Here is a 25,145-nt window from a genome sequence, read left to right on the forward strand (position 1 = left end):
CTTTCACTATTAATTTGTTCCTCAACCTATATTTATCATTTCTGAAATTGTCACCTCAATGGTAACCAGTGGCACATTCTCCCTCAGACCTCCAGTTGTTTTGATATCCATGGGCCTTTTCTGAACTTTTACCTTTTACCTTCCTTGATTTCTCTGTAGTATTAGAATGTGAGATGAACCCCTATAATCTCTCCTTCCTTGACACTGTGTTATCTATCTTTTCTCCTGCTTTTCTAATATTTCTTAATTTTTCCCCTCCCATTTTTTTAATACTAGAATTTTCCCAAGATCCTTTCTTCTTTTCTCTACATTTTTCTTCCTAGGCAATCTCATGCACACTATTCCAATTCGACATCTTAATCCCAGACTTCTCTCTATAAAGATTCAGGCTTAAATTTATTTTTTTTAAACAGTATTTTATTTTTCCAAATACATGCGAGATAGTTTTCAACATTCACTTTTGCAAACTTTGTGTTCCAGTTTTTTTCTCTCTTTCCTTCCTTCCCACTTCCTCAGGACAGCAAGAAATCCAATATATGTTAAACATGTGCAATTCTTCTAAACACATTTCCATATTTGTTATGTTGTGCAAGATCAAAAGGGAAAATAATACAAGAAATAAAAGTAAAACAAGCAAACAAATAATAATAATTATAAAGGTGACAATACTGTGCTTTGATTCACATTCAGTCTACATAGCTCTCTCTCTGGATGTCTATTGGAATTGCCTTGAATCACCTTATTGTTGAGAAGAGCCAAGTCCATCACAGTTGATCATCACATAATCTCGTAGAATGTTGGTTCTGCTCACTTCATTTTGCATCAGTTCATATAAATCTTTCCAGGCTTTTCTGAAATTAGCTTGCTCATCATTTCTTATAGAACAATTATATTCCATTACATTCATGTACCATAACTTATTTAGCCATTCCCCAGCTGATGGGCATCCAATCATTTTCAGTTCCTTGTCACTAAAAGAAGAATTGCTTGTAAATGTTGTAATGTTGTAAACATTTTTCAGGCTTGAATTTCCAACTGCCACTTACATGATTGACTGATTTTCCCAGGGTCATACAGCTAGGATACATTTGAGGTCATGTCTGAACTCAGGTCTATCTGACTCCAGGTTCAGTACCCTATTCAATGTGCTCCATGGTCATCCACAATATGAACAATGACAATAATAATAATAATAGTATTACATAGTGCTTTAAGGTTTACATAGTACTTGATATATATTATCTCTCATTTGATCTTCACAAGAGCTCTAGGATTTTGGTGCTATTATTATTTCTGTCTCAATTTCTTTCTCTGTAAAATGGGGATCTTAATGTCACCACTTTCTAGGGTTGTTGTGAGGATCAAATGAGATAATGATTATACAGCACTTAGCACTTTTCCTGGCACATAATAAACACCATATAAATGTTACTCAATCTCATTTTTAATTGTGTTCAGCTTTTCGTGATCCCATTTGGGATTTATTAGGTCTTTTATTGTTCAATCTTTTTTTTTTTTTTTTGGACTCTTTGTGAGATTTCCTTGGCATAGATATTGGAGTGGTCTACCATTTCCTTTACCTTTCATTTTGCAGATGATGAAATTGAGGCAAACAAGGTTAAGTGACTTGCCCTGAATCACATAGCTAGGAAATGTCTCAGGCCAATTTTGATCTCAGGAAGATAAGTCTTCTTATCTCTAGGTCTGGGATCCTATCCACTATGCCATCTAGTTCCATAAAAATGTTAGTTCTTATTATTACTGATTATAAATGTATTAATTGATGTGAGGGAATTAGTGTGAAACTTTGCTGATTTCAGGGTATAACTTAGAAGTTGCTTTGGGTCCATTATATCATTAATTTATTTGTCAGCAGATTATAGATATATAGCTGGAAAGGACAGAAGAAGTCATCTAGTCCAACTCTCTTATTGTACAGATAAGTGGAGGTGGAATGGAGATGGAACTCTTGCCTAGGGTCACACAAGTAATAGGGAATTCAATCCATATCCTCTGACCCCAGAACTAGCACTCTGCCTTTCTCATAAAATTTGATTGCAGAAAAGAAAATGCGGTTGTATGAATCACAGAATATTAAAGTTGGGAGATGGGTTAGAGACCACTTTGGCTAAATGCCTTATATTTTTAATATATTATTTAGCTCAGTCCTGTGATTTCATTAGGTAAACAGGATAAAGCCTGGGGAGTGTATCTTGCCCAAGGTCATAGAATCATAAGTAGCAGAGGGAGGAATGCTAATGAGGGCTTCATTTCAAGTTTTCTGTTCTTTCCCTTAAAGTGTACTGAACTTTCTAATTGTCTGGATTATGGATAAGCAAACAGAATTTACTGTAAATATGAGATATGCTTACCCCTACAGGTATCTTTTGCTTAATGGAATTAGTGTTTGCCAGAAAGTGGACTTGTACAAAGCAGATCTTATCTTCCCCTCTGCCTTTTTTTTCCCCCAGAAATGACTACTTTTTTTTTTTGCACTTAATAGTATTTTATTTTATTCTTCCAATTATATGTAAAGATAGTTTTCAACATTTATTTTTCTGAGATTTTGCGTTCCAAGTTTTTCTCTTTCTCTCTTCCTTCCCTAAGATAGCAAGCAATCCAATCTTGTTAAACATATTTCCATATTAGCCTTGTTTGAGAGATAACTCATAACAAAAGGAAAACACTACCAGAAACAAAAATTAAATCTAAAAAGGTAAAAATAGTATGTTTCAATCTGCATTCAGACTTCATAGTTCTTTCTCTAGATATGGGTGACATTTTCCATCATGAGTGTTTTTGGATTGTCTTAGATCATTGTATTGCTGAGAAGAGCAAAGTCTATCAAAGTTGATTATCTGCACATTGCTGCCACTACTCTGTACAATGTTCTCCTGGTTCTGCTCACTTCACTCAGCATCAGTTCATGTAAGTCTTTCTACTTTTTTTCTTAAATCCATCTGCTCATTATTTTTATAGCACAATAATACATTTATATTCTACATTCATTTCTACTACCATTACATTCATATACCACAACTTGTGATTTATTTTTGTTTGTGTCCTAGTCAATGTTATGGTAGTAGGGACTTTCCTATGTGACATTGTAGAAAGATGCCTGCAGTTTAGAATTCTTGGTTTGAGTCCTGATCTAAATATTAGCTTTGTGACCATAACAAAAATAATTTCTCTCTTCTGGACCTTAATTTCCTTTTCTGTAAAATGCAGAGGTTACAACAACTGACCTCTTAGGTTTTTCCTAGTTCAAAATCCAGATGTTTATGAATTTTTGGACAACAGATTAGAAAGTGGGCTAATTGTATAGGGGAACACAGCTTTGTGATAAATTTCTTGATTGTAAACTGTATGCATAAAAATGTATATCTCTATGTGGGTAACTAGGTGATACTGTGAATAGAGTATTGGGCTTGGAATCAAAAAGACTGACCTCCTTGAGTTCAAATCTGGCCTCAGACACTGGTTATGTAACCTATATGTGATCTAGTTATGTGATCACTTTCCACTGTTTGACTCAGTTTTCTCATGTGTTAAATGGACTGGAAAAGGAGATGGCAAATCACTCCAGTGTCTTTGCCAGAAAAACCCCAAGTGGACTTACAAAGAGTCAAACATAACTGAAAACAACTGAACAGCAGTGGTTCTCGGTCTCTATCTATGTCTCTATGTATCAATCATATATCTTTTTACATTGCTGACTCAATAACATGGGAAAGACTATCTTTTTTTTTAGTTTATTTATTTTTAATTCACATTGTTTTATGAATTATGTTGGAAGAAAAAAATCAGAGCAAAAGGGAAAAATCATGGGAAAGATTAAAAAAAAACAGAAAAAAGAAGTGAACTTAGCAAGGCAATTTTTTTATAGAAGAAAGAACAGACAATATGGCAGATCTGTGAGGTTAATATACACTGGACTTAGTAGTACTGAAATCAGTAGCTACTAGTATGGAATAAGTTGACAGAGAGTTTCTTAAAAGCTTAGGTTTGTACTTTATCAGCAGAAGACATAGATATTCATAAAGTATAAAGAGTCTTTTAAAGCTCAATTTGATAGTGGATATTGAACAAGAAAGCTCTTAGACCAGTACAAAAATAAAACAAAAAATGTGGTTCCTATTTGAATATATCTGATAGTAAAGATCATTTTATAAAAGAAACATAGTCTAAAAGTTTCTTGAGGGCAGCAACTGTGTCTTGTAGGTGTTTGTATTTTTGGCACATAGCATGATGCCTTATACACAGTGGTCACTTAATAAATGCTTGCCAAACTGCTAAACTAATCATACAACAGGATGATATCATTGACCCTTCACTAACAAGACACATACTTTTGCTTTACCAGTTGTGATGATGAGTTTGTGCTGATTCCAGGGGTCCTCAAACTAAGGCCGTGGGCCAGATGTGGCAGCTGAGGACGATTATCCCACTCACCCAGGGCTATGAAATTTCTTTATTTAAGGGCCCACAAAGCAAAATTTTTGTTTTTACTATAGTCCGGCTCTCCAACAATCTGAGGGACAGTGAACTGGCCCCCTATTTAAAAAGTCTGAGGACCCTTGATCTACACAATTCTGCCTGGTCCTCTTAATGGTATTGGCAGATGTCCTCAAGACAATTTGTTGACTGAGGAGGAGATGGTTCATGCTTATGATCCTGGTCATCAGGGAGGGTGAGATTGGTGAGTCTCAAGCCAAGGAGTTCTGACCTGCAGTAGGTGACTATGTAGATTGAGTGGCCAAACTATTTGGTATTAATTAAACCTTGGGGTTCTTGGGGGCTATTAGGTTGCCTAAAAAAAAAAAAGCTGTCCAGATCAAAAATGACATAGGCCAAATCTCTAATGACAATAAATAGTGAAAATGGCCTCATGAGTTAGCTTTGCACTCCATCTTAGGTGAGATGAAAATCTGATCTTTAAAAAGAAAAAAAAATGATGGAGTGCCCTGCATGTAGTACCACTCCATAACTGATTAATGAATGAATGAAGATTCATAGTAGCCAGGGAGTTTAAGTGACTAAAACAGAGATAAAACTCATTTAAGTCTGATGATAAAACATCTGTTAATGCACCTGGTAGCTTAAGGGGAGCTCTGAAAATGGTTCTTTCATTCCCTTTCCAGTTTTAATTTGGTAAGAGTTACGGCAGCATTCTAAGGATGAATAGTTGACTATCAGACTACAGGGATAGAGTGGAGAAAGGAGGCATATACAGGTTGATTGAAACAAAGACCTTGAGATAATTGGAAAGAAATCAAACAACCCCTGGTTATTATGAAATAGTTGGAAATACTCAATATTGGAACCTTTGTAGATATACAGTAATTTAGGGCTATATAGTCTGAAAACTACATACATCAAAGGAAATGTGATATGAGAAATTCTGTATTGTCCCTGGAGAGAGGAACTGGATAGTAAATGTATATTGTCCCTGTTCTTATGCTTAAAATGAGTCATCTAGGTCAATAAAGTTCTGTTCATCTTTGAAAGGTTCCATTCCTATGATATGTCATCCTAACTTTCTATCAGATCTAGTAAAGAAAGGCCAGGAGTGGAACATATGATGGTGAGGGTTACAAAGTCAATAGAGTCAGGAGTGTATAATCTCTGATTTGAAAGCATAATTTTTCTTTGAGAAGAAGTGGTAATTGGCTTCTAAGGGCTTGGATGGGTGTCAAACCTATGACTGTGCTTATATTAACACTATCTTCTAATCAACTGAAATGATTATAGGACCTCAGAAGAGACATCAGAAGCCATCTAATTAACTTACTTATTTTTACAGAAGAGAATAGGCCCATGCAGTTCAGTCTAGACACACACACACACACACACACACACACACACACACACACACTTATTCACTCACTCTTACATTTATAAATTTATATAATTACTATATTTATCTACAATGAGCCATTCCATCTATCTGCCCATCACCTTTTCTAATGTACCTTTCACCATTATAACTTCGATACTTTTGTTAGAAAAACAATTCAAAAGGAAGATCAAGTTCTCTGGACTTTGCTCTGACTAAACAAAATCAAATGGGAAAAATGAGAAATAAGCGTGACTTAAAGTTTCTAGGAGTGTCATGTCCTTGTTGCTAAGCTGAAGGCTTGGCTGGGAACAAAAGGCTTGGCATCTTTGCTGAAATGCTATTAATTCTCATTTAAGGGAATCTGCTGTTACTCCAGGCCATACCAAACCACAAGTGAGAAGACAAAAATCTCTGGTAACAGAGGTCTGGAATGAAGCCAGTCTTTAAGTACTGAAGCCAGATTTTTTTTTTTCAAAACTAAATTGGGCTGGGCTTGTCATATGCAGGGGATGAACACCAAGAGGATGCTAGAGCAATTGCTGGGTTGAGAAGGAAGAGGAAATTTTTCTTAAATCAATCAGCAATCATTTATTAAGTACCTACCATTGTGCTGGTGTTAAGCATTGTGCTAGATGTTAAGGAAAGGAATTTTAAAATAAAATAAAAACTGTCTCTACCCTAGAAGATTTATGTCCTATTAGGGAAACAACAGGTACCAACATATAGGATAAATATGTAGTTTGTGTATGTATGTGCATAAAATATGTATCTGGAAAGATTTCATGTAGACTCTGAGCATCTTATGGCTTGCTTCCCAATGATTAGAGGAAGGGCTAGAAAGAGGGAGAGAATTTGTGATTCAAAATCGAAAAGTGAATGTTAATAAATAAAACAATACACATAATTTAGACTATGTGGCTTGAGAGGAGCTTCGAAAGAAACAATTGTATAAAGATCTGAAGTCAGTAGCTAGGAGGTAATAAGACAACAGAGAGAAAGGTTAATGAGATCAGAGTCTTGCTCTTTGTTCTGAGAAACAAGGTAGATCATCAGACTAGAAGGCAGGTTCACAAATGGGCCCTTCAAGTTAATGTCTTCATTTAAATCAATGATGGAATAAACTAGAAAGAGAATCGAGATTAAAGGAATGCTTTGCAAATTATTGATTTTAAGTTTTTATTAATATCTTTTGTGTATCACTTATATTTCCCATTGTCTCACTTTTCGTATCATCTTTCAGAGCCATTTCTTTAAGAAAATTACTGAAAATAAAGAATTTGAGTATATGTACTTGAATACATATACGCATACACTGTATGTAAGTATATATACATTTCTCTCTCCAAATATAACACACACACTCACACACATATATATTTAATATACACTTTTTGTTATTGAATTGTTTGTCGTGTTTGACTCTTCATGACTCCATTTAGGTTTTTCTTAGCAAAGATACTTGAGTAATTTGATACTTCCTTCTCTGCCTCATTTTGCAGATAAAAAATTACTGAGGAAAACAAGATTAAACGACTTACTAAGGATCACACAGTAAATGTCTGAGGCTAGATTTGAACTCAGAGAGATGAGTTTTTCTGACTCCAGGTCTGGCATTCTTATCTATTGCTCCACCTAGCTGCTTCCCCCACACACACACTCACACACATATATGTATGCATATTTATGTATAGCACATATATACATATATTATATGTATACTCATATGTTATATACATACAACTATGAGTATATATATGAATATGAGCATTTTGCTAATATCTACTAAAGCTTAAGTGTAAATACTCAGATAGTAGGGATTATTTCATTTTTTCTTTCAATAATTCATCTTGAGCATATATTAAATATGTACTATGCCAAATGCTGTGCTAAATGCAAGGGATATAAAATCAAAACTAATCATTTTGTCTATTTAACACAGTATCTGACACATAGGCAGATGCGATAAATTTTTGTTGATTGATTAATTAGTTGATTTACAAATTAATAAATTTGTCCATATTTTAGAGAATATAGTGAATAAAGAGAAGGACTTAGATTCAGGAAGATTTGAATTCAGGATCTGCTTCTGATGCATAAGTAATGATAGGCAAACTACTCAACCTCACAATGGAAGAAATTCTAAAACAATGTTAGAAACCTATTGCTGATTAAATTGGTGGAGGGAGTTTTTAAACCTGTAGTCTGCTATATCAAGGGTTTCAAACTCAGATATAAAGGAGACCACTTAACTCCACATAAGCCCTACAGGCTACATATTGACTTAAAAAACCATACAAGTTGACAGATTTCTTTTTATTGTTATTATTAATATATCAGTGTGTTAAAATCATATAGGAATTAGATGTTAAATCAGGTTCAGGTCACACTGAGAGGTGTTGTGGGCTGTATGCAGGCCATGGGCCACATGTTTGACAGCCTCTGCCCTAATAAAATCATAATAAAATGATCTATTTATACTACTTCCTTACTATCTGCCATTTTTGATGCTTTTATTCAAAGAAGGAATGAGAAATTTATTGGTTTCCTTAGGTAAATTTTGAAAATCTTACGACATTAGCAATTGCCTAGTGGAGCCTTCATCTTAATAGATCTTTTTACAAACTAAATACCTTTGCAATGATGGGGAGAACAATTTTTCAAAATTAAGATATGGACTTTAAAAAGTAGTGTTAGAAAACATCCCATCATTGTCCCCTCTGTCATGATGAGCACTTTGCCTAACCTTTACCCCAATTTTACATCTGTTCTTGAACTAGGAGTCTTTTTATTTTTATTTTTCTCAAGTTATAAAGAATTGGGCAACTGACTTGGGTCTGCTTTCTGAAGAAGGCCAGCTTAAATACAAAGAGGTTCATCTCCAGTATACTGCTTACTTGATGATGAAATCTTTGGCCATAGCAACCCATGAAACAAACAATAAAACCAATACCAAATGGCCCTTGATCCAGTGTAACCCCCTTCCACTTCTCTAGTAATGGTTCCAGAGTAACAAAGAGAGAATCAGAGAGTGCTAGGAATCATATGTTTTTTACACTATCTATAAATCATTTAACTTTTGGTATTCTGATGGTACCCAGATCCTTGTCCAGTGACCAATATGTAGAGATACTTACAGAGAAACTGTCTCATATCAGAATTGACATTCTGGCTACATATGTAACTAGGAGAACAAAGTTACAATTAAATGTAAGGATTCCTTGCACATTTTCCTTGGAGAAATTAAAATAGTTGGCACTTTCATCATATGTCTAAAACATCATTTCAGAAGACTGGGTTATTCTCTGTCACAATGCTCTTGGTAAACATTTACCAAAAGATCACCAAGTAAATGATCGTTGTTTATGTACCAATTTCTGTTCCAAGAGATTAGAAAATTATTTAAAACCACTTGCCAAAACCTTTCAAATTAAATTAAAATATACTTTAATAGTTGCTGAATTCAACATAAAGGTGTACATGGAGGATGAGACAGGAAAATATATAGAAAATTATGTCTCAGGATTAAGAAAGAAAAAGTCCAGAAATATATAGTCTATAAAGAAGTTCCATGCCTCTATTTATCATGTATACTTTGTCCAAGAAGAGGATTAGGAGGTTCTGAGGGGTGGAGATCCCTGAGTAATACCACAAAAATGAAACTGATATTATCTTAACAAGCAGGAGGAAGTAACTGGTTACTAATGTCAGAATCGTTTCTAAGTAGCTGTGAAAGTACAATACAACTGGTTGATATTTTAGGATAAAAATTAAAACTAACCACTGTTTGAGGTGATATAGGATTGGCCACACTATAGAAAGAAGAAAAACATTAGAGAAACTAAGAAATTCATAGAAGACAGAACTCAAGAAAGAATCCAGAAATTAAACTCATGTTTTCAAATTCCTATTCATAAATGTACCAAATATAGTTAAGAAGTGAGGTAAACCAGAAATCCTAATTCAAAGAGCAACATTTGATTTCACAAATATCACTACTAATTCATGGCATGAGACCTATTATTGTAATATACTTCTGGAAGAGTCAAGGTTTGGAAGAGAGAGAATTCAGGTCTAAGTTACCACAATCCTAGCACAATAACAAGACATGATAATAGTGATAGTTGTCCAGTCATCTGTCTTCTAAATCTTCCTCTTTGCCAAGAACACAGCAGCTAATATTTTCTTAATTTGCCTTAGTAACAATTTAATTTCTCAAAAAACTGAATCAATAAGGGGAAATTCTCTTTTGCACTTTATTCTCACCAAGGAGAAATTGTCTCAGTGAAAATGACACAAAAGTTGGAGGGAAACTATCACTTAATCTAAATCTAAATTTGTGATATAAATTTTTTTTTATTAAAACTTTAAAAAAAAATTTCAGTTCCAAGTTCTTTCTCTTGGAGAGAAGCAAGAAAAGCAATAGCCATTATACGTATGAAGTCATGCAAAACACATTTCTGCATTAGTCATGTTAAAAAAACAAACAAACCAGGGAAATAAAAGGGGAACTATACTTTGTTCTGCAGTCTCCATTCTGAGATTGTCAGTTTTCTATTTAGATGGGAAAGATTTTGCATCACGAATCCTTTGGATTTGGGTAGATTACTGTGTTGACCAAAGTTATCAAATCTTTTGTAGTTGATCATCTTTACCATATTGTTTTTATTTGGTAGATTGTTCTCTGGATGCTGCTGACTTCACTTTGCATCGGTTTTTCCCAGATTTTTCTTAAACCACGTCTTCATCTTTTCTTACAACACAGTAGTATTCCATGTGAGAGTGATTCCATGACATGAAGATGGATAGAATCAGGGATAGAGCCTAATTTGCACAATGGATTTTGAAAATTTCTTCAAGTACCAGTTATGTTGTCTTCGATAGGAAGCCTTTTCCATTACCTTTTAATTTTAGTTCCTGCTTCTCTTGATTTCTTTTTTATGCTATATATAGTTTCTCTGTACAAGGAATGTTGTCTTCCACCATTAGATTATGAGCTCTTTGAGGGCCGGAACTCTCTTTTGCCTTTCTTTGTTATCTCTAGCTCTTAGCACAGTGCCTAGCATATATAGGCGCCTCTTTACTAATAAGTACAAGATAGAAGTAGCACTATTTTGGAAAAAATATCTGGGAATTTTTTAGCCAGCTTTGCTACTTATTATCTGTGTGACCTTGGATAAGTAATATCCTTATGGATCTCAAATTTTTCATCTGCAAAATGAGATAATTGGTCCAGATCATTTCCAAGATCCCTTCCTGCTCCATATCTATGATCTTATTAAAAAAAAAAAAGAGGAAGCAGGTGTCAAAAGCAAATATTTTCGGCACATTTGTGTAAGAAAAAAACCGATAAGTTGATAATTAAGAAATATTGTATCATAGAAATATAATCATAAATACCCATGAATTTAATCTATAGGATTAAATTCCCATGATTAAATTATGAGAATAATCAAGAAATTAATTTAAATTAAATTATTATTCTTTTAAAAAGTATTCTGAATAGGGTAAGTGGGGAGTGTGAGCAATCCAAACTGAGGATCATTCTGTGATAAAGTGACTAATGTTGATATAAATAAGCAAAGCAACATTGGCCATAAATGCTTTCAGGGAAGGTTATAGAGACAATAGAGAGTCCCTCTCCAAACCCTGAGAAGCAAATCCTAGTGATTGTTCATAGCAAGCTGAAGGATAAGAATTATCAGAAAATTAATTTATCCATATGAATTCAAGGAAATGAGAGAGTCTCTACTATGGTTAATCCTTTAGACCAAGGTTTCTGCCAGTACAGCTGGAGAACATTCCACAGAGAGCCCACAGCTGGTCCAGAGAATAATACTATGTAAATACTCAGCATCCTGATTACAGGAGCTGATGTAGCCTATCACGGAGAGGGAAACAGTTGGTGGATTCCGAGAATATGTAATAAACAGGCCCAGGTGTTCTTAAGCTTTAGTGTGAATGTGTCATGAATCCCTTTGGCAGATAGGAGTCAATTAATAATAATAATAATCTTATTATTCTCAGAATAATAGCTTTAAATGCATAGAATAAAATATATAGGAATATGAAGGAAACAAATTATATTGAAATATAGTAAGTTAACAAAGCATTTTTTAAAAACCAAGTTCAGATATCCAGGTTAAGAACTCCCTTGATTAGAATCAGAAAAGATGCCTAAGGGGATTGTATTTGTTAAGAATATGTATGTGTTACAGGTAAAAATTTTCCCTGCTTCTCCATTTGCTCTTGAAATTAGTTCAATGGATGAAATAGTAACTGCCTTCAAGGGCAACAAGAAAGGTGGGCAGCCCCTTTGTATAACTCTCTATTTTTTTCGTTCTCCATTCAGTGCTAGTCAAGAAAATCAAAGCCACAGTCAAAGCAATGGCAGAAATGATTTTTTTATAAAGAAATTTTAGAGAAAAATCTCAATTGAGCAGAGCAGGGGGGGGGGGGAAACTATATGAAGCTTTGATCTCTCACTTAGAACCAGTGAGTCATAGCAAGCAGATTTTTCATTTGGGGCAACAACTTTGGAATTTGATTCAAAAGACAGTGAATGATAAAATGAATAGTGCATTGGGATTGGAAACAGTACAACATGGGTTTGAATCCTATAACAGACACTATGAGACCCTGATCAAGTCACTTCACTTTGTGCCTTAGCTTCCTCAATTACAAGAAGTTATTAATAATGCTTTTCTCACAGGGTTGTTGTAGAGATCAAATGATAATAAGAAATTCTCCTCTACATAAATAAGCTCTACATAAATGTCAGCTATTGGGGGGAAGAACCAAGATGGGGTAGTAAAGACAAGAACCCCCAGCGCTCTCCTCCAAATCCCTCCAAATACATTTAAATAATGATTCTAAACAAATTCTCGAGTGGCAAAAACCATTTTTTCCATCCCAATTTTCCACCCTAAGACAACTTAGAAGGTCATCAGAAAAGGTCTGTTGTACCAAGGTCAGTGTAGAGTGTAAACCTTGGCAGGTCTTGTAGCAACTAATTAGTGGCAATAGTTGTGATTTCTAGACCTCTTGGCTCACAAATGGTAAGATAATTAATTAGTCAATGGATTGGAAACATATTTACAGGAATCCCTTGCTTGCACCAGGAACATGACTGTTGTATTGCCTATACTTGATTCTGGGTCATAATCCTGGTTCTTAATCCAAGTATGAGAAGGAGCACTAAAATATAAAAACTTGTAGCCACAGGATTCATCATAAAAAGCCTTTGTGGTTGCTCACAAACAAGTGCACAGTACAGGAGAATAGTAAACACATATCTTCCTAAATCATACTATCTTGGAAGAAGCAAAATCTTATAGGTCCCTAGAATTACCTTTGAAAACAGTTACAGAAAAAAGCCTGAAGCTTGGAACAATGCTACCTTCCCTATAGAGGCAGAGTCACATTTTACCATAGCATTAAAAGTCAAGAAATTGGTTGAGCAATTTGAGCAAATGAGCAAATAACAGGAAAAAAAAAAAAAAAAACTCTGACCATAGAAAGTTACTATGGTGACAAGGAAGATTGAAAGACATTAAGAAGAAGATAACAAAGTCAAAGCTCCTGCATTCAAAGCCTTAAAGGAAAATGTGAATTGTTCTCAAGTCATGGAAGAACTCAAAAAGGATTTTAAAAAGTCAAGTAATAGAGGTTGAAGAAAAATTGGGCAAAGAAATGAAAACGATACAAGAAAATCATGATAAAAGAGTCAACAGCTTGTTAAAAGAGACATAAAAAACACTGAACAAAATAACAATTTAAGAACGGAATAGTTCAAATATTGGAAGTAGCACATAAATACAATGAAGAGAAAAGGGCCCTGAAAAGCAGAATTGGTCAAATGGAAAAATATATATAAAAATTCACTGAAGAGAAAAACTCTTTTAAAATTTTTTTCTTATTTATTAATTATTTTCCCCACTTGCATTTAAAACAATTTTTACATTTTTTTTTTTACTGAAGCAATTAGAGTTAAATGACTTGCTCAGGGTCATATAGCAAGGAAGTGTTAAGTGTCTAAGGCCAGATTTGAACTCAGATCTTCCTGACTTAAGGGTTGGTGCTCTATCCACTGCACCATTTAGCTGCCCCCAATTTTTACATTTTTTAAACTTCTGAGTTCCAGATTCTCTTCTTTATCCTCACCCCTAGCCCCAATTAAGAAACTACATGTGAAATTATGCAAAAACATTTCCATACAAGTCATTCTGTGACATAAAATAGGTCTCTTATCCCAACTTAAAAAGCTCTCAAGATAAATAAAGTTTAAAAAAGAGAGACTATTGTTCCATCTGTATTCAGACACAACCAGCTTCTTCTTTGGGTATGGATAGGATTTTTCATCATAAGTCCTTCAGAGTAGTCGTGCCTCATTGTACTGCTGAGAATAACAAAATCATTTACAGCTAGTCATCCTAGAACATTGCTATTACTTTGTATACAATACATTTCATGTATTGCTTGAGTTCATGGAGGACTTTCCAGATTTTTTTCCAAGAGCATTTTGCTCATCGCTTCCCATAGAACAACAATATTCCATGACAATCATGTACCACAAGTTATTCAGCTATTCCTCAATTGATGGGCATCGCCTCAATTTCCAATTCTTTGCCCTGAGAAGAGAGCTGATACAAACATTTTGATTCATTTAAGATCTTTTTTTCCTATTATTCTCCCTTTTAAAACCACTTAGTAATGGTATTGTTTGGTAAAAGCATATGTATGAATTTATAACCCTTGAGAATAGATTATATCTTTTGATAATTTATCAATTGGGACATGGCTCTTATTTTTATGAATCTGACTCAGTTCTCTCTGTGTTTGAGAAATAAAACCTTATCAGAGAAACTTTCTTTAAAATTCTTTGAGAAGAACTCTTAAAAAGTAGAATTGACCAAATGGAAAAAGTTAAAGGATATGAAGAGACAAATTTCATATGAAGAAATTAAAACAATTTCTAGTCATATGAAAAATGCTCTAAATCACTATTGATCAGAGAAATACAAATTAAGACAACTCTGAGATACCACTACATATCTCTCAGATTGGTTAAGATGACAGAAAAAGATGTTAAATGTTGGAGGGGATATGGAAAACTGGGAAACTAATACATTGTTGGTGGAGTTGTGAACTGATTCAATCATTCTGGAGAGCAATTTGGAACTGTGCCCAAAGAGCAATCAAACTGTGCATACCCTTTGATCCAGCAGTGTCTCTACTAGGTCTGTATCCCAAAGAGATAATAAAAAAAGGGAAAAGGGCCCACATGTGCAGAAATGTTTGTAGTAGCCTTTTTGTAGTGTCCAGGAACTGGAAACTGAGTGGATACCCATCAGTTGGAAAATGACTGAATAATTTATGGTACATGAATGTTATAGAATATTACTGTTCTATAAGACACAATCAGCAGGATGATTTCAAAAAGGCCTAGAGGGACTTATACAAACTGATGCCAAGTGAAATGAGCAGAACTAGGAGATCATTGTACAAAGAAATAATAAGATTATGTGATGATCAACTCTGATGGAAGTTGCTCTTTTCAACAGTGAGGTGATTCAAGCCAGTTTTAATAGACTTGTGATAGAGAACTCTATCTGCATCTAGAAAGAGAGGGACCATGAGGACTGAATGTGGATCATAACATAGTATTTTCACCTTTTTATTGTTATTTGCTTCCTTTTTTTCTTTCTTTTTTCCCTTATTAATCTGATTTTTCTTGTGCAGCATGATAAATGTGGAAATACATATTGAAGAATTGCACGTTTAACATATATTGGATTATTTGAAGTCTAGGCGAGGGAGAAAAATTTGGAGTTAATGTTGAAAACTAGTTTTGCATATATTTTGAAAGTAAAAAGCTATTATTTTTTAAAAAGTTTAAATTGAGCAAATGGTAGCTAGTAACTTTATAAGACATCAAGAAATAATCAAACAAAACCAAAAAAATGAGAAAAAATAGAAGAAAATGTGAGATCTCATTAGAAAAAAAAAAAACTGACCTGGAAAATAAAGCCAAAAGAAATAATTTAAGAATTACTGGACTATCTGAAAGTTATGATTTTAAAAAGAGTTTAGACATCTTTCAAAAAATTATCAAAAAAATTACCCTGATATTCTAGAACCAGGGAATAAAATAGAAATTGAAATCACCTCCCTAAAGAGACCACAAAATGAACTTTCAAGAACAGTAGTCAGATCCCAGACCTCCCTAGGTATATAATGTAGCTCGACAGTCAGGACAACACTAGATTTAGCAACTTCTACATTAAAAGATTTGAATGCTTGAGATATTATATTCCAGAGGGCAAAAGAGCTACAATTACAATAAAGAATTGCTTACTCAGAAAAAAAGAGCATAATCCTTCAGAGCAGAAGTGGGCATTCAATAAAAATTCTGATGAAAAGACCAGAACTGAATGAAAAATTTAATTTTCAAATACAAGATGCAAAAGAAGTATAAAAAGATACATAGGAAAGAGAAATCATAATGGATTAGATAAGATTAAACCATTTATATTCCTACCTATGATAATGATATTTATAATTACTAAAAAAACTTTCTAATTATCAAGGCAGTTAGAGGTAGTACTTATAGATAGAAAACTTGGATCTACAGTGAATGTGATAGTATGATTATGTTTAAAAATTAAGCAATGAGAGGAAAGAATGCATTGAGAGAAGTGGAAAGGGAAAAATAGAATGGGATAAATTACCTGACCTAAGAGAGACCTGAAAAAGATTTTCCAGGGGAAGGGAAAATGGGAATTTTCCTCTCATCAGAATTGGCTCAGAGGGAATAATATACTCACAAATTTGGGGATAAAAATCTATCATATCATACAGGAAAGTAGGAAGAGAAGAGAATGGGAGAAGAGGCAGGGAAGCTAATAGAAAGCAGGGAAGTTAGGGGAAGGAAAAGTTAGGAACAAAACACTTTTGAGAATAGACCGGATAAAAAGAGAGACCATGTAGGATAAATGAGAGGCACTAAGATGGAGAGAAACACTAATTGGTAGTCATCATAAAAAAAAAGTTTTTATGGTGAGTTTTCTATAAATTACAATTTCTCAAACAAATAGCCACCAAGTCAAATTTATAGAAAAACAAATAATCAATTATCAATAAGAACATGCAGGTTTCAGACAGAATAATCAAAGCTATCTATAATTATATGACTGTTGATTAGAAAAACTGAAGTTAAAATAATTCTGGGCTACCATCTCACATGTATCAGTTTGGCTAATATGACAGAAAAGGAAAAAGGCAAATGTTGGAGGGGATGTGGGAAAATTAAAATACTAATGTACTATTGGTGAAATTCAATCATTTTAGAGAGGAATTTGGAACTATGTCCAAAGAGTTATAAAACCATGCAACTTCTTTGACCAAGCAGTAGCACTATTAGGTCTATAATCCAAAAAGGTAAAAACACCATAAAAACACAAAGGAAAAGAACTTATGTGTACAAAAATATTGACAGTAGCTCTTTTAGTAGTTGCAAAAAATTGGGGAATGGCTGAACAGGTTGTTGTATATGATTGTGGTGAATACTATTGTGCTTTAAGAAATAATGAGCATGTATATGAATGTTATGGAATATTATTGTTCTGTAAGAAATGACCAGTAGGATGAATACAGAGAGGTTTGGAGAGACTTACATGAACTGATGCTAAGTGAAATGAGAAGAACCAGGAGATCATTATATACTTCCACAACAATACTTGTATGAGGATGTATTCTGATGGAAGTGGATTTCTTTCACAAAGAGAAGATCTAACTCAGTTTCAATTGATCAAGGATGGACAGAAGCAGCTACACCCAAAGAAAGAAGACTAGGAAATGAATGTAAACCATTTGCATTTTTGTTTTTCTTCCCGGGTTATTTTTACCTTCTGAATCAAATTCTTTGATTCAGAACTGTTCGGTTCTGTACACATATATTGTATCTAGGATATACTGTGATATATTTAACATGTATAGGACTGCTTGCCATCTGGGGGAGGGGGTAGACAGAGGGAGGAGGAAAGTCGGAACAGAAGTGAGTGCAAGGGATAATGTTGTAAAAAATTACCCAGGCATGAGTTCTGTCAATAAAAACTTATAATTATGAAAAAAAAAGAATGAGCAAGATGCTCTCAGAAAGACCTGGAAAGACTTAACATGGATTGATCCAAAGTGAAATGAGTAGAATCAGGAGTACATTGCACACAGTAATAGTAATATTATATAATGATCTACTATGAATAACTTAGCTATTCTCAGGATTACAATGATCCAAGACAGTTCTGTAGGATTTATGATAAAAAGTGTTGTCTATCTCCAGAGAAAGAACAGGTAGAGACAATTCAGAGCCAAGATACTTTTTCCCCTTTTAAAAATTTTTTTCTTGTTTTTTTGTTGTTGTTTGTGTTTTCTTTCACAGAATAACTTACATGAATTTTTGTGTTTTGTATGACTACAAATGTATAACATATGTTGAGTTGCTTTCCTTTTTCAACAAGAGGGGAAGGGAACAGGGAGATAAATTGGAACTCAGAATTTGGGTGAAAAAAATGTTAAAATTATTTCCACATGTAATTAGGAAAATAAAATATTAAATAGGAAAATGTCAGCTATCATCAGCATTAATATTGCCATTATTATTGTTATTATTATTTCCTAGGACTAATCATGCTACATGTGTCACTGTCTAGCAAAGCATGGAATTACTATGACAGGAAGGAACTTCTTGCTTCTAATTTCTAGGAATAACCTTGCCCTGATAAGAGGCACTATTTGCTTTAAACTAATTAATTTTATAGTTAGGTAGTCCTGGGTTGGTGGGGAGACCATTAATGGTCATTGGTTTTTAAAATCTACAGGGATATAAAAGATCATTTAATCTAACTTTTTATTTTATAATTTTTATCTTTTTCTTTTACTCTTACCTTCATCAAGATGAGGATAGGAAGAGATAACTATTCTTTCACACTTGACCTTATCCTTATAAAATAAATTTTACATTTGACTTTGCTCTAGGTTTTCATTTAAATTATATTCAAACAAACCTACTGTGCCCGTCTATAAGATCATATGATTCAAAAATTACAGGAGATCTTTTATTTAATGAAGAAATTGATATCAAGAGAATTTTCCCCAAGATACACAGTTGTCAAAATTTGAACTCAGGTTATCCAGTGATATTTGCACTGTGTCAGACTTTTTTTGAGGAGGTTAGAGAAGCTAAGAATGGAATTTTGCTATTAATCTCATGAATTATGGATAATTTATTGTAGTTAGTAAAGCCTCAAAGAAGTAGATTTTCAAGGTTGGTTGGCTCATTTCTTTGTATTATTTATATAATGAAATTAATGAAGCTAAATGATCCAGTGCTTTGGTATTTTAATTTTATCTTCCCTGGGATAATTAAAAAAAAAAACCCTTTCTGTGTAATAAAAAGAGCAGGATGATCAATATTCCTAATCATAAAGAAAAGAGAATCATTTTTTAAAGCTAAGAGCCGGTACATGTACTAAGAAGACTGAAGAGTGGTCTCTTTTTAAGACCACAAAATCACTAAAATCCATTTCTTTCTGCAAAGAAGATTTTAAAGCAGTGCTCCTTTTGGTTAGTATAGAATATAAGTAGATATTTTATCAAGCTATTAGGGGAAATTTGATCAGTGTAGAAATCTCAGTTTACATTGGGCTCAGTAGTGCCCAAGTTTTTTACATAACCCAATAAAAATTATCTTTTGGGCTCAAACCAGATAGTGAGTTGCCTTATCCTTGTAATCTAACTCCAAGCTTCATGCCTTGCTATCTGCTATTTATATTCAGTCTAGGGTACAAAAGAAAAAAGTGAAGATGAAATTTTGGGAGTTCTATTTGGTTACCCTTCTGACTTTGGCTATGGGATCTGAAGACCTGCTGGAGGTGAGTCTATTTACTCTGTCTACTATCCTTTATCACTTCTAATATCTCTCATCTCAACTCTTCCTGGGATTCTTTAAAAGTCAAGAAACTTAAGTTTGGAGCAATTGAACTGGAAGCCACAATACCTCTGTAATAATAGTCCTGGTTCTGATATCAATAAAAAAGTGATTGAATTTCCTGGACTTCAATTTCTTGGTGGTTGAACAGTGGTAATAGTGAGTCAAAGCTCTTACATCTGTGGGGAGGGGAAGAGGATCTCCATGAAGTGACAAAAAGAACTAATAAAGCTCAGGATCAGCTTTGGATCCTGGAAGAGGTCTTTTACTTTCCTTGAGATGACATAGTTTCAGTTGTATTGCCAGGAAACCACCATTTTCATCTGGACCTGAGCTCATGGCTTTAAAGCTGGAAAGGACCTTGGAAATAATTTCCCCTTTTCACAAATTTAAAAATGTGGTCTTTGAATTTAAAGTAATTTCCCCCAAATCTCATAAGCAGTAAACAGCAGCTCGCATTTAAATCCTGGTCCCATGTCTTCAAATCCCATGTTCTTAGAGGCAACTAGGTACTACAGTAAATAGATCATTGAAGTTGGATTTAGAAAGACCTGAGTTCAAAACCTGCCTCATATATCTACTATACCTGTGCAAGTCCTCTGACCATTCTGATGCCCTTATCTGCAAAATGGGGATAATAATATTATAGTTAATTATAAGTAATATTAAAGACTTGTGATTAATATCAATTAGATGATATTAGGTAATGAGAATTACTTTGTATTATTAGTAATTATTGTAATGATTAATTAATAACATTGCATATTTCAGTTGTCATGAGAAAGAAATAGAGAACAAACCTTGTTTCTAAAATACAAACCTTAAAGCATATATAAATTTTCCATGATATGATATGCCTCTGTATAAAAATCAAATCAAGATGCTCTTTGTACCATCTAGAGACCAAGTATACTTCACTCTGCTGAGAAATTGCTGCAAAGGCATGTCTCTGAAGTACAAAATCCTTTCATTTAGTTTTCATTTAGATCTGTTTTCTCCCATAATTCTCCCATAAAGGTCTGGAGGGCCTTTTTCCTGCTTTGTTTATCAATGTCATTTATTTGGAGCCAGCATCTGAAGTCCCGGGCAGCTCAAGACTATATTCCTACAATGCTATGATCTTGGACTGTAAATCAGTAAAGATATAATATTATTTTGTTCACAAAAGAACAGAGTTCTTCAGCAGGTCTCTGCTTTTGTGGAGAGATTCAGAAGCAGGTACTGAGTTGGTTAGCCAGCTCCTGCTACTGCTGTTATTTTTGTATGTTCTTTGTTCTCCAAGAAGACCAAGACATTAGGAAAGTGATGCTATGACATGCAAATGAATTGGATTAGGGAAAGAGGTCAGCAGCTACTCTTGAGTTGTGGCATTTCTTTTGATACTGCTTTTGTTGAGGATTTGAATTTATAATTTCATTTGAGCTCTAGCTCAGAAAATGTAGCAAATTAATTTAAAACACAAATTTTAAAAACTTCTCTTGCTTCCCTTTCAGAGAAACAAGAGTCTCAAAACAAAAAAGGACCTTCCTGTGAGCAAGGAAACACATCCAGGTGAGAGTTTTCAGGTCCCACAGTTAGAGTCACAGAACCATTTTCTCATTTGGGGACAAAAACTCTGTGTGTTTATATGCTTCTGTCTGTGTGTGTGTATGTGTGTGTGTGTGTGTGTGTGTGTGTGTGTGTGTGTGTATTGCATTTCTAATCAGCCAGTTTGGAGAGGAGGTAAATGGATGATCCCTAGAACATTTCCTTAGATATCCACAGAAATGTAATGAGAGATTCTTATACAATATGTATAGGGCTATGGACTGCCACTATTGGAAGTTGTTGGTATAAAGGTGAGGTTCTTAACATAGGGTCCCTGAATTATCATTTAAAAATATATTTGATAGCTAGATTTCAATATAATTGGATTCTTTTATAATCATGTATTATATTTTATGAATTTAACATTTTGAAAAGGAGGCCATAGGCGTCATCAGACTGTCAAATTGACACAAGTAAATGTAAAAAAATCACTGTTATATGGAGCTCCCAGGTGAAGAAACTGCCTCATTCAATACACATACCCCTCTTCTCTGTGATTTAGTCTAGGATTGACTAAAGCACTGAAAGAGTGATTTACCCAGTATTCCTTAGCTAATATGTAAGAGACAAAACTTGAACCCAGGACTTTTCAACTCTAAGGCTATGTCTTACACAATGTCTTATGGCATTAGGAATTCTTTGCCCAGGGTAAAATCAGTTGGATGATGATTTAAACACCCAACAACAATTGGGCTCACTTTCATTTGGGAGTGTTACGACATGACTGCAAGTAACATGATTTTAACCAATCAATGTATATTTATTAAATAACTACTATGTACAAACAGCTAGATGGCAGAGTAGATAAAGTACTGAACCTAAAGTCAGGAAGATTCCTCTTCCTGAGTTCAAATTCAGCCTCAGACATTTCTTAGCTATGTGACTCTGGCAAGTCACTTAACCATGTTTGCTTCAGTTCTTCATCTGTAAAATGAACTGGAGAAGGAAATGGTGAACCACTTTAATATGTTTTCCAAGAAAATCTCAAATAGGATCATGAAGTCAGACTTGACTGTAAAATAACACAATATGTGCAAAACACTCTGACATTAAAGATATGAAGATAAAAATGCCATTAACTCTTATGTTGTACAGGAGCTTCTATAGCAGTGAAAAAAAATACTATCTGTGCTATTAATACACAGTTTCCAGCTAGCAGAGAGCCTACCTCTCATCCTTTCAAACAGATAAAATAGGCAACTCATCAGAATTACTGTACTTCATATTTCCCTTTATATCTCCCAAATACATTTTCTCCAGATTCAAGAAAGGAGGAACACTGGGAGAATGGAAATCCTAAGAAAGAGTTCCTATGGTGATAGTGCCCTGTGGATGGCATATGTGGTAGCTCAAGGGTTATAGGAATGGTGATCTGGGGTTAGTGAAGGACTTTGAGAGTTAGGGATGGCAATAAAAGACAACCCAGGATAGGAAATGCAAGTGTCCCTCCATCCTAGCCAAACTGGGCCAGCTGTACAACTCATTAATTAGTGGGTTAAGTTATCTATCTAGAAAGAATTTTTAACTCCAGGGATCCCTTATAACTTGAGGCTCTTTAATGGTGAAATGTGGAGGTTGAATGAGTAGGACATGGAGGCCCCTTCTAGTTATCAGATTCTGTGGTTCTGAGAATACTGTATCATACTAGAACATCCCTTTGTATCTATGAAATGCTCCATTCTGTTCTAGCAATTTTTCTCATCTCGACTCAAATAAGAGTAAATTTTTTATCTTACCTATTTCTTTCTTTAGGAATGAAACAGAAATATGAGCTGTTGTTTCAGGTAACCTATCAACATTCAGCTGAAAAATGGAAATTTCAGAATTTTCTAAAGGCTCTGAAGCCTCAATACTCCTGGCCAAATGGAACATTGGAAATTATCAGAAAGAAAGCTACTACATGTGAGCCAACACTCTTTTGTTCAGGATTGGTCTGGGGAATAAATCAATATGGATGTGTCAACTATTTAGAGTGGAGTAAAATTACCTGCTATTATGTAGCACAGTAAAGGTTGGAGCTATGAAGACCTGAGTTAAAATCCTGCTTTAGAAACTTAATAAATGTGTTACACTAGATAAGCCATTTATGTTCTCAGATGTTTTCTCATTTATAAAATGAGATTAGCTTTAATGGTTTCTAAGGTCACTCACAGCTCCAAATTTATTATTATACTCTGCCCTTGTCACATTTTAAGATTTACATCTTTACTTTTAGAACCTATCCTATTGTATTTGACTTCTCTGATACAGGATCTTCATATTTTATTCCAGCTTCCCCAGTAATTTCCAAATTTCCTAAGGTCCTGAGCCCTTAAAAACTCTTACTTTTCCAGGTAGTAGCCTTTGTGATTTTTTGATCATCTGGGGGTCCTGCCTCCAAGTTCTGGTTTCTCTTCCATTCTCTTCCCAATTGAAACTTAATACCTTATGTAATTAATGACTGGTAGTCAGTCAACCAATATTAGGATCTTATTATGTGCCAGTTTTAGAGGGCATCAATTCCAATCAAATGTGGAAAATGAGGACTTAGAAGAATTAAAGAGACATCCAAAATCACACAGATACTAAAATAGAGTCAGGATTTGGATTTGAATCCTCTGATTTAAATCTAGTTTTCTTTCCCCTTGACTGAATGACTAAATCCATATAAAGCATTTTTTTCTTAATGATTGAAGATATACATGTTAGACCCAATAAAAAAATTCAACTTTTCTTCTAATGTAATATTATTTGTGAGCACCATTCATAGTAGGTGCTTATTAAACATTTATTCTGGGCTAATATTGGAAGATATTTTGCATGACTTTACATGTATAATTGATATATTGCTTACCTTCTTAAGGGATGGGGGAGGAATGACTGGGAGGGAGAGAATTGGCAACTCAAATTTTTTAAGAATGAATATTAAATTATTTTCACATGTAATTGGGAATTATTTAACTAACAATAACATTTTCTTTAAAAAACACTTATTTTTTTTTAATCTCTTCCTTCTTCTATGCAGATTGTAGCATCCTGAATGGAACCTTAAGATGTGCTTGTGAGGATGGTTACCACTGGTTTCCTTACACTTGCCTGGATCCCAGGAGATGCCATCTTAAAAAGACTGGGACACATCAAAGCTGTGACTGTCAGTCAAACAATCTTCATGACAGCATCAACTTCTGTGAGAGGACAAGTAAGAGCATTGAATAACTATAGAATGCTTGGAGAGGGAAGAATGGGAAAAGCTTTCCTCTAAGCTTGACACATTTTATTTCTCACCCTACCAGTGATCCCTAAGCTACTAATATTTGGGGAATGCAATAGATTTTCAGAGTTAAGAGAGTCACAGATAGGCATCTTGGTTTCTACAAAGTATATTGGATTTAAAGTCAAAGAACATAGGTTCATACTTTAATTATACCTATTTACATGCTGGGCAAGTCATTCTGCCTTTCTGAACTTCACTTTCCTCATCTGTAAAATGAGAGGGTTGGACCCCATGATCTCTAAGGGATCTTTCAATTCTCAATTTATGACTCTATATAGATAGAGCTATACTAGCCAAGTACCTGAACCTTGTTGCTGTATCTCCTGGCATCATCACTCCCATCTCTTCCTACAGACTCTAAAAAGATGGGAGAAAGCAATGAGGAGCATGGAATGAGTGGGTTAAAAGAAAGTTTAAAAATATCAGAGCAAAGCGGAGATTAAGACTGGTGCTAAAAGTCAGAGTTGGCTGAGTTCCCTGCT

General features: G+C 34.2%; 1 protein-coding gene across 1 annotated transcript in view; it reads left to right on the forward strand.

Annotated features, from left to right (window-relative positions):
- Positions 1 to 19,673: 19,673 nt before the first annotated feature.
- Positions 19,674 to 25,145, forward strand: part of ADGRF1 (adhesion G protein-coupled receptor F1) — a 44,774-nt gene continuing 39,302 nt past the window's right edge. The window contains exons 1-4 of the mRNA XM_012549104.3: positions 19,674 to 19,767; positions 21,317 to 21,374; positions 23,163 to 23,312; positions 24,415 to 24,588. Of these exons, the coding sequence (XP_012404558.1) occupies positions 19,699 to 19,767; positions 21,317 to 21,374; positions 23,163 to 23,312; positions 24,415 to 24,588 (451 nt within the window). The 5' untranslated portion in view covers positions 19,674 to 19,698. The remainder of the gene's footprint in view (positions 19,768 to 21,316; positions 21,375 to 23,162; positions 23,313 to 24,414; positions 24,589 to 25,145) is intronic.

This window comes from Sarcophilus harrisii, chromosome 4 (assembly GCF_902635505.1).
Source record: "Sarcophilus harrisii chromosome 4, mSarHar1.11, whole genome shotgun sequence".
NCBI lineage: Eukaryota > Metazoa > Chordata > Mammalia > Dasyuromorphia > Dasyuridae > Sarcophilus > Sarcophilus harrisii.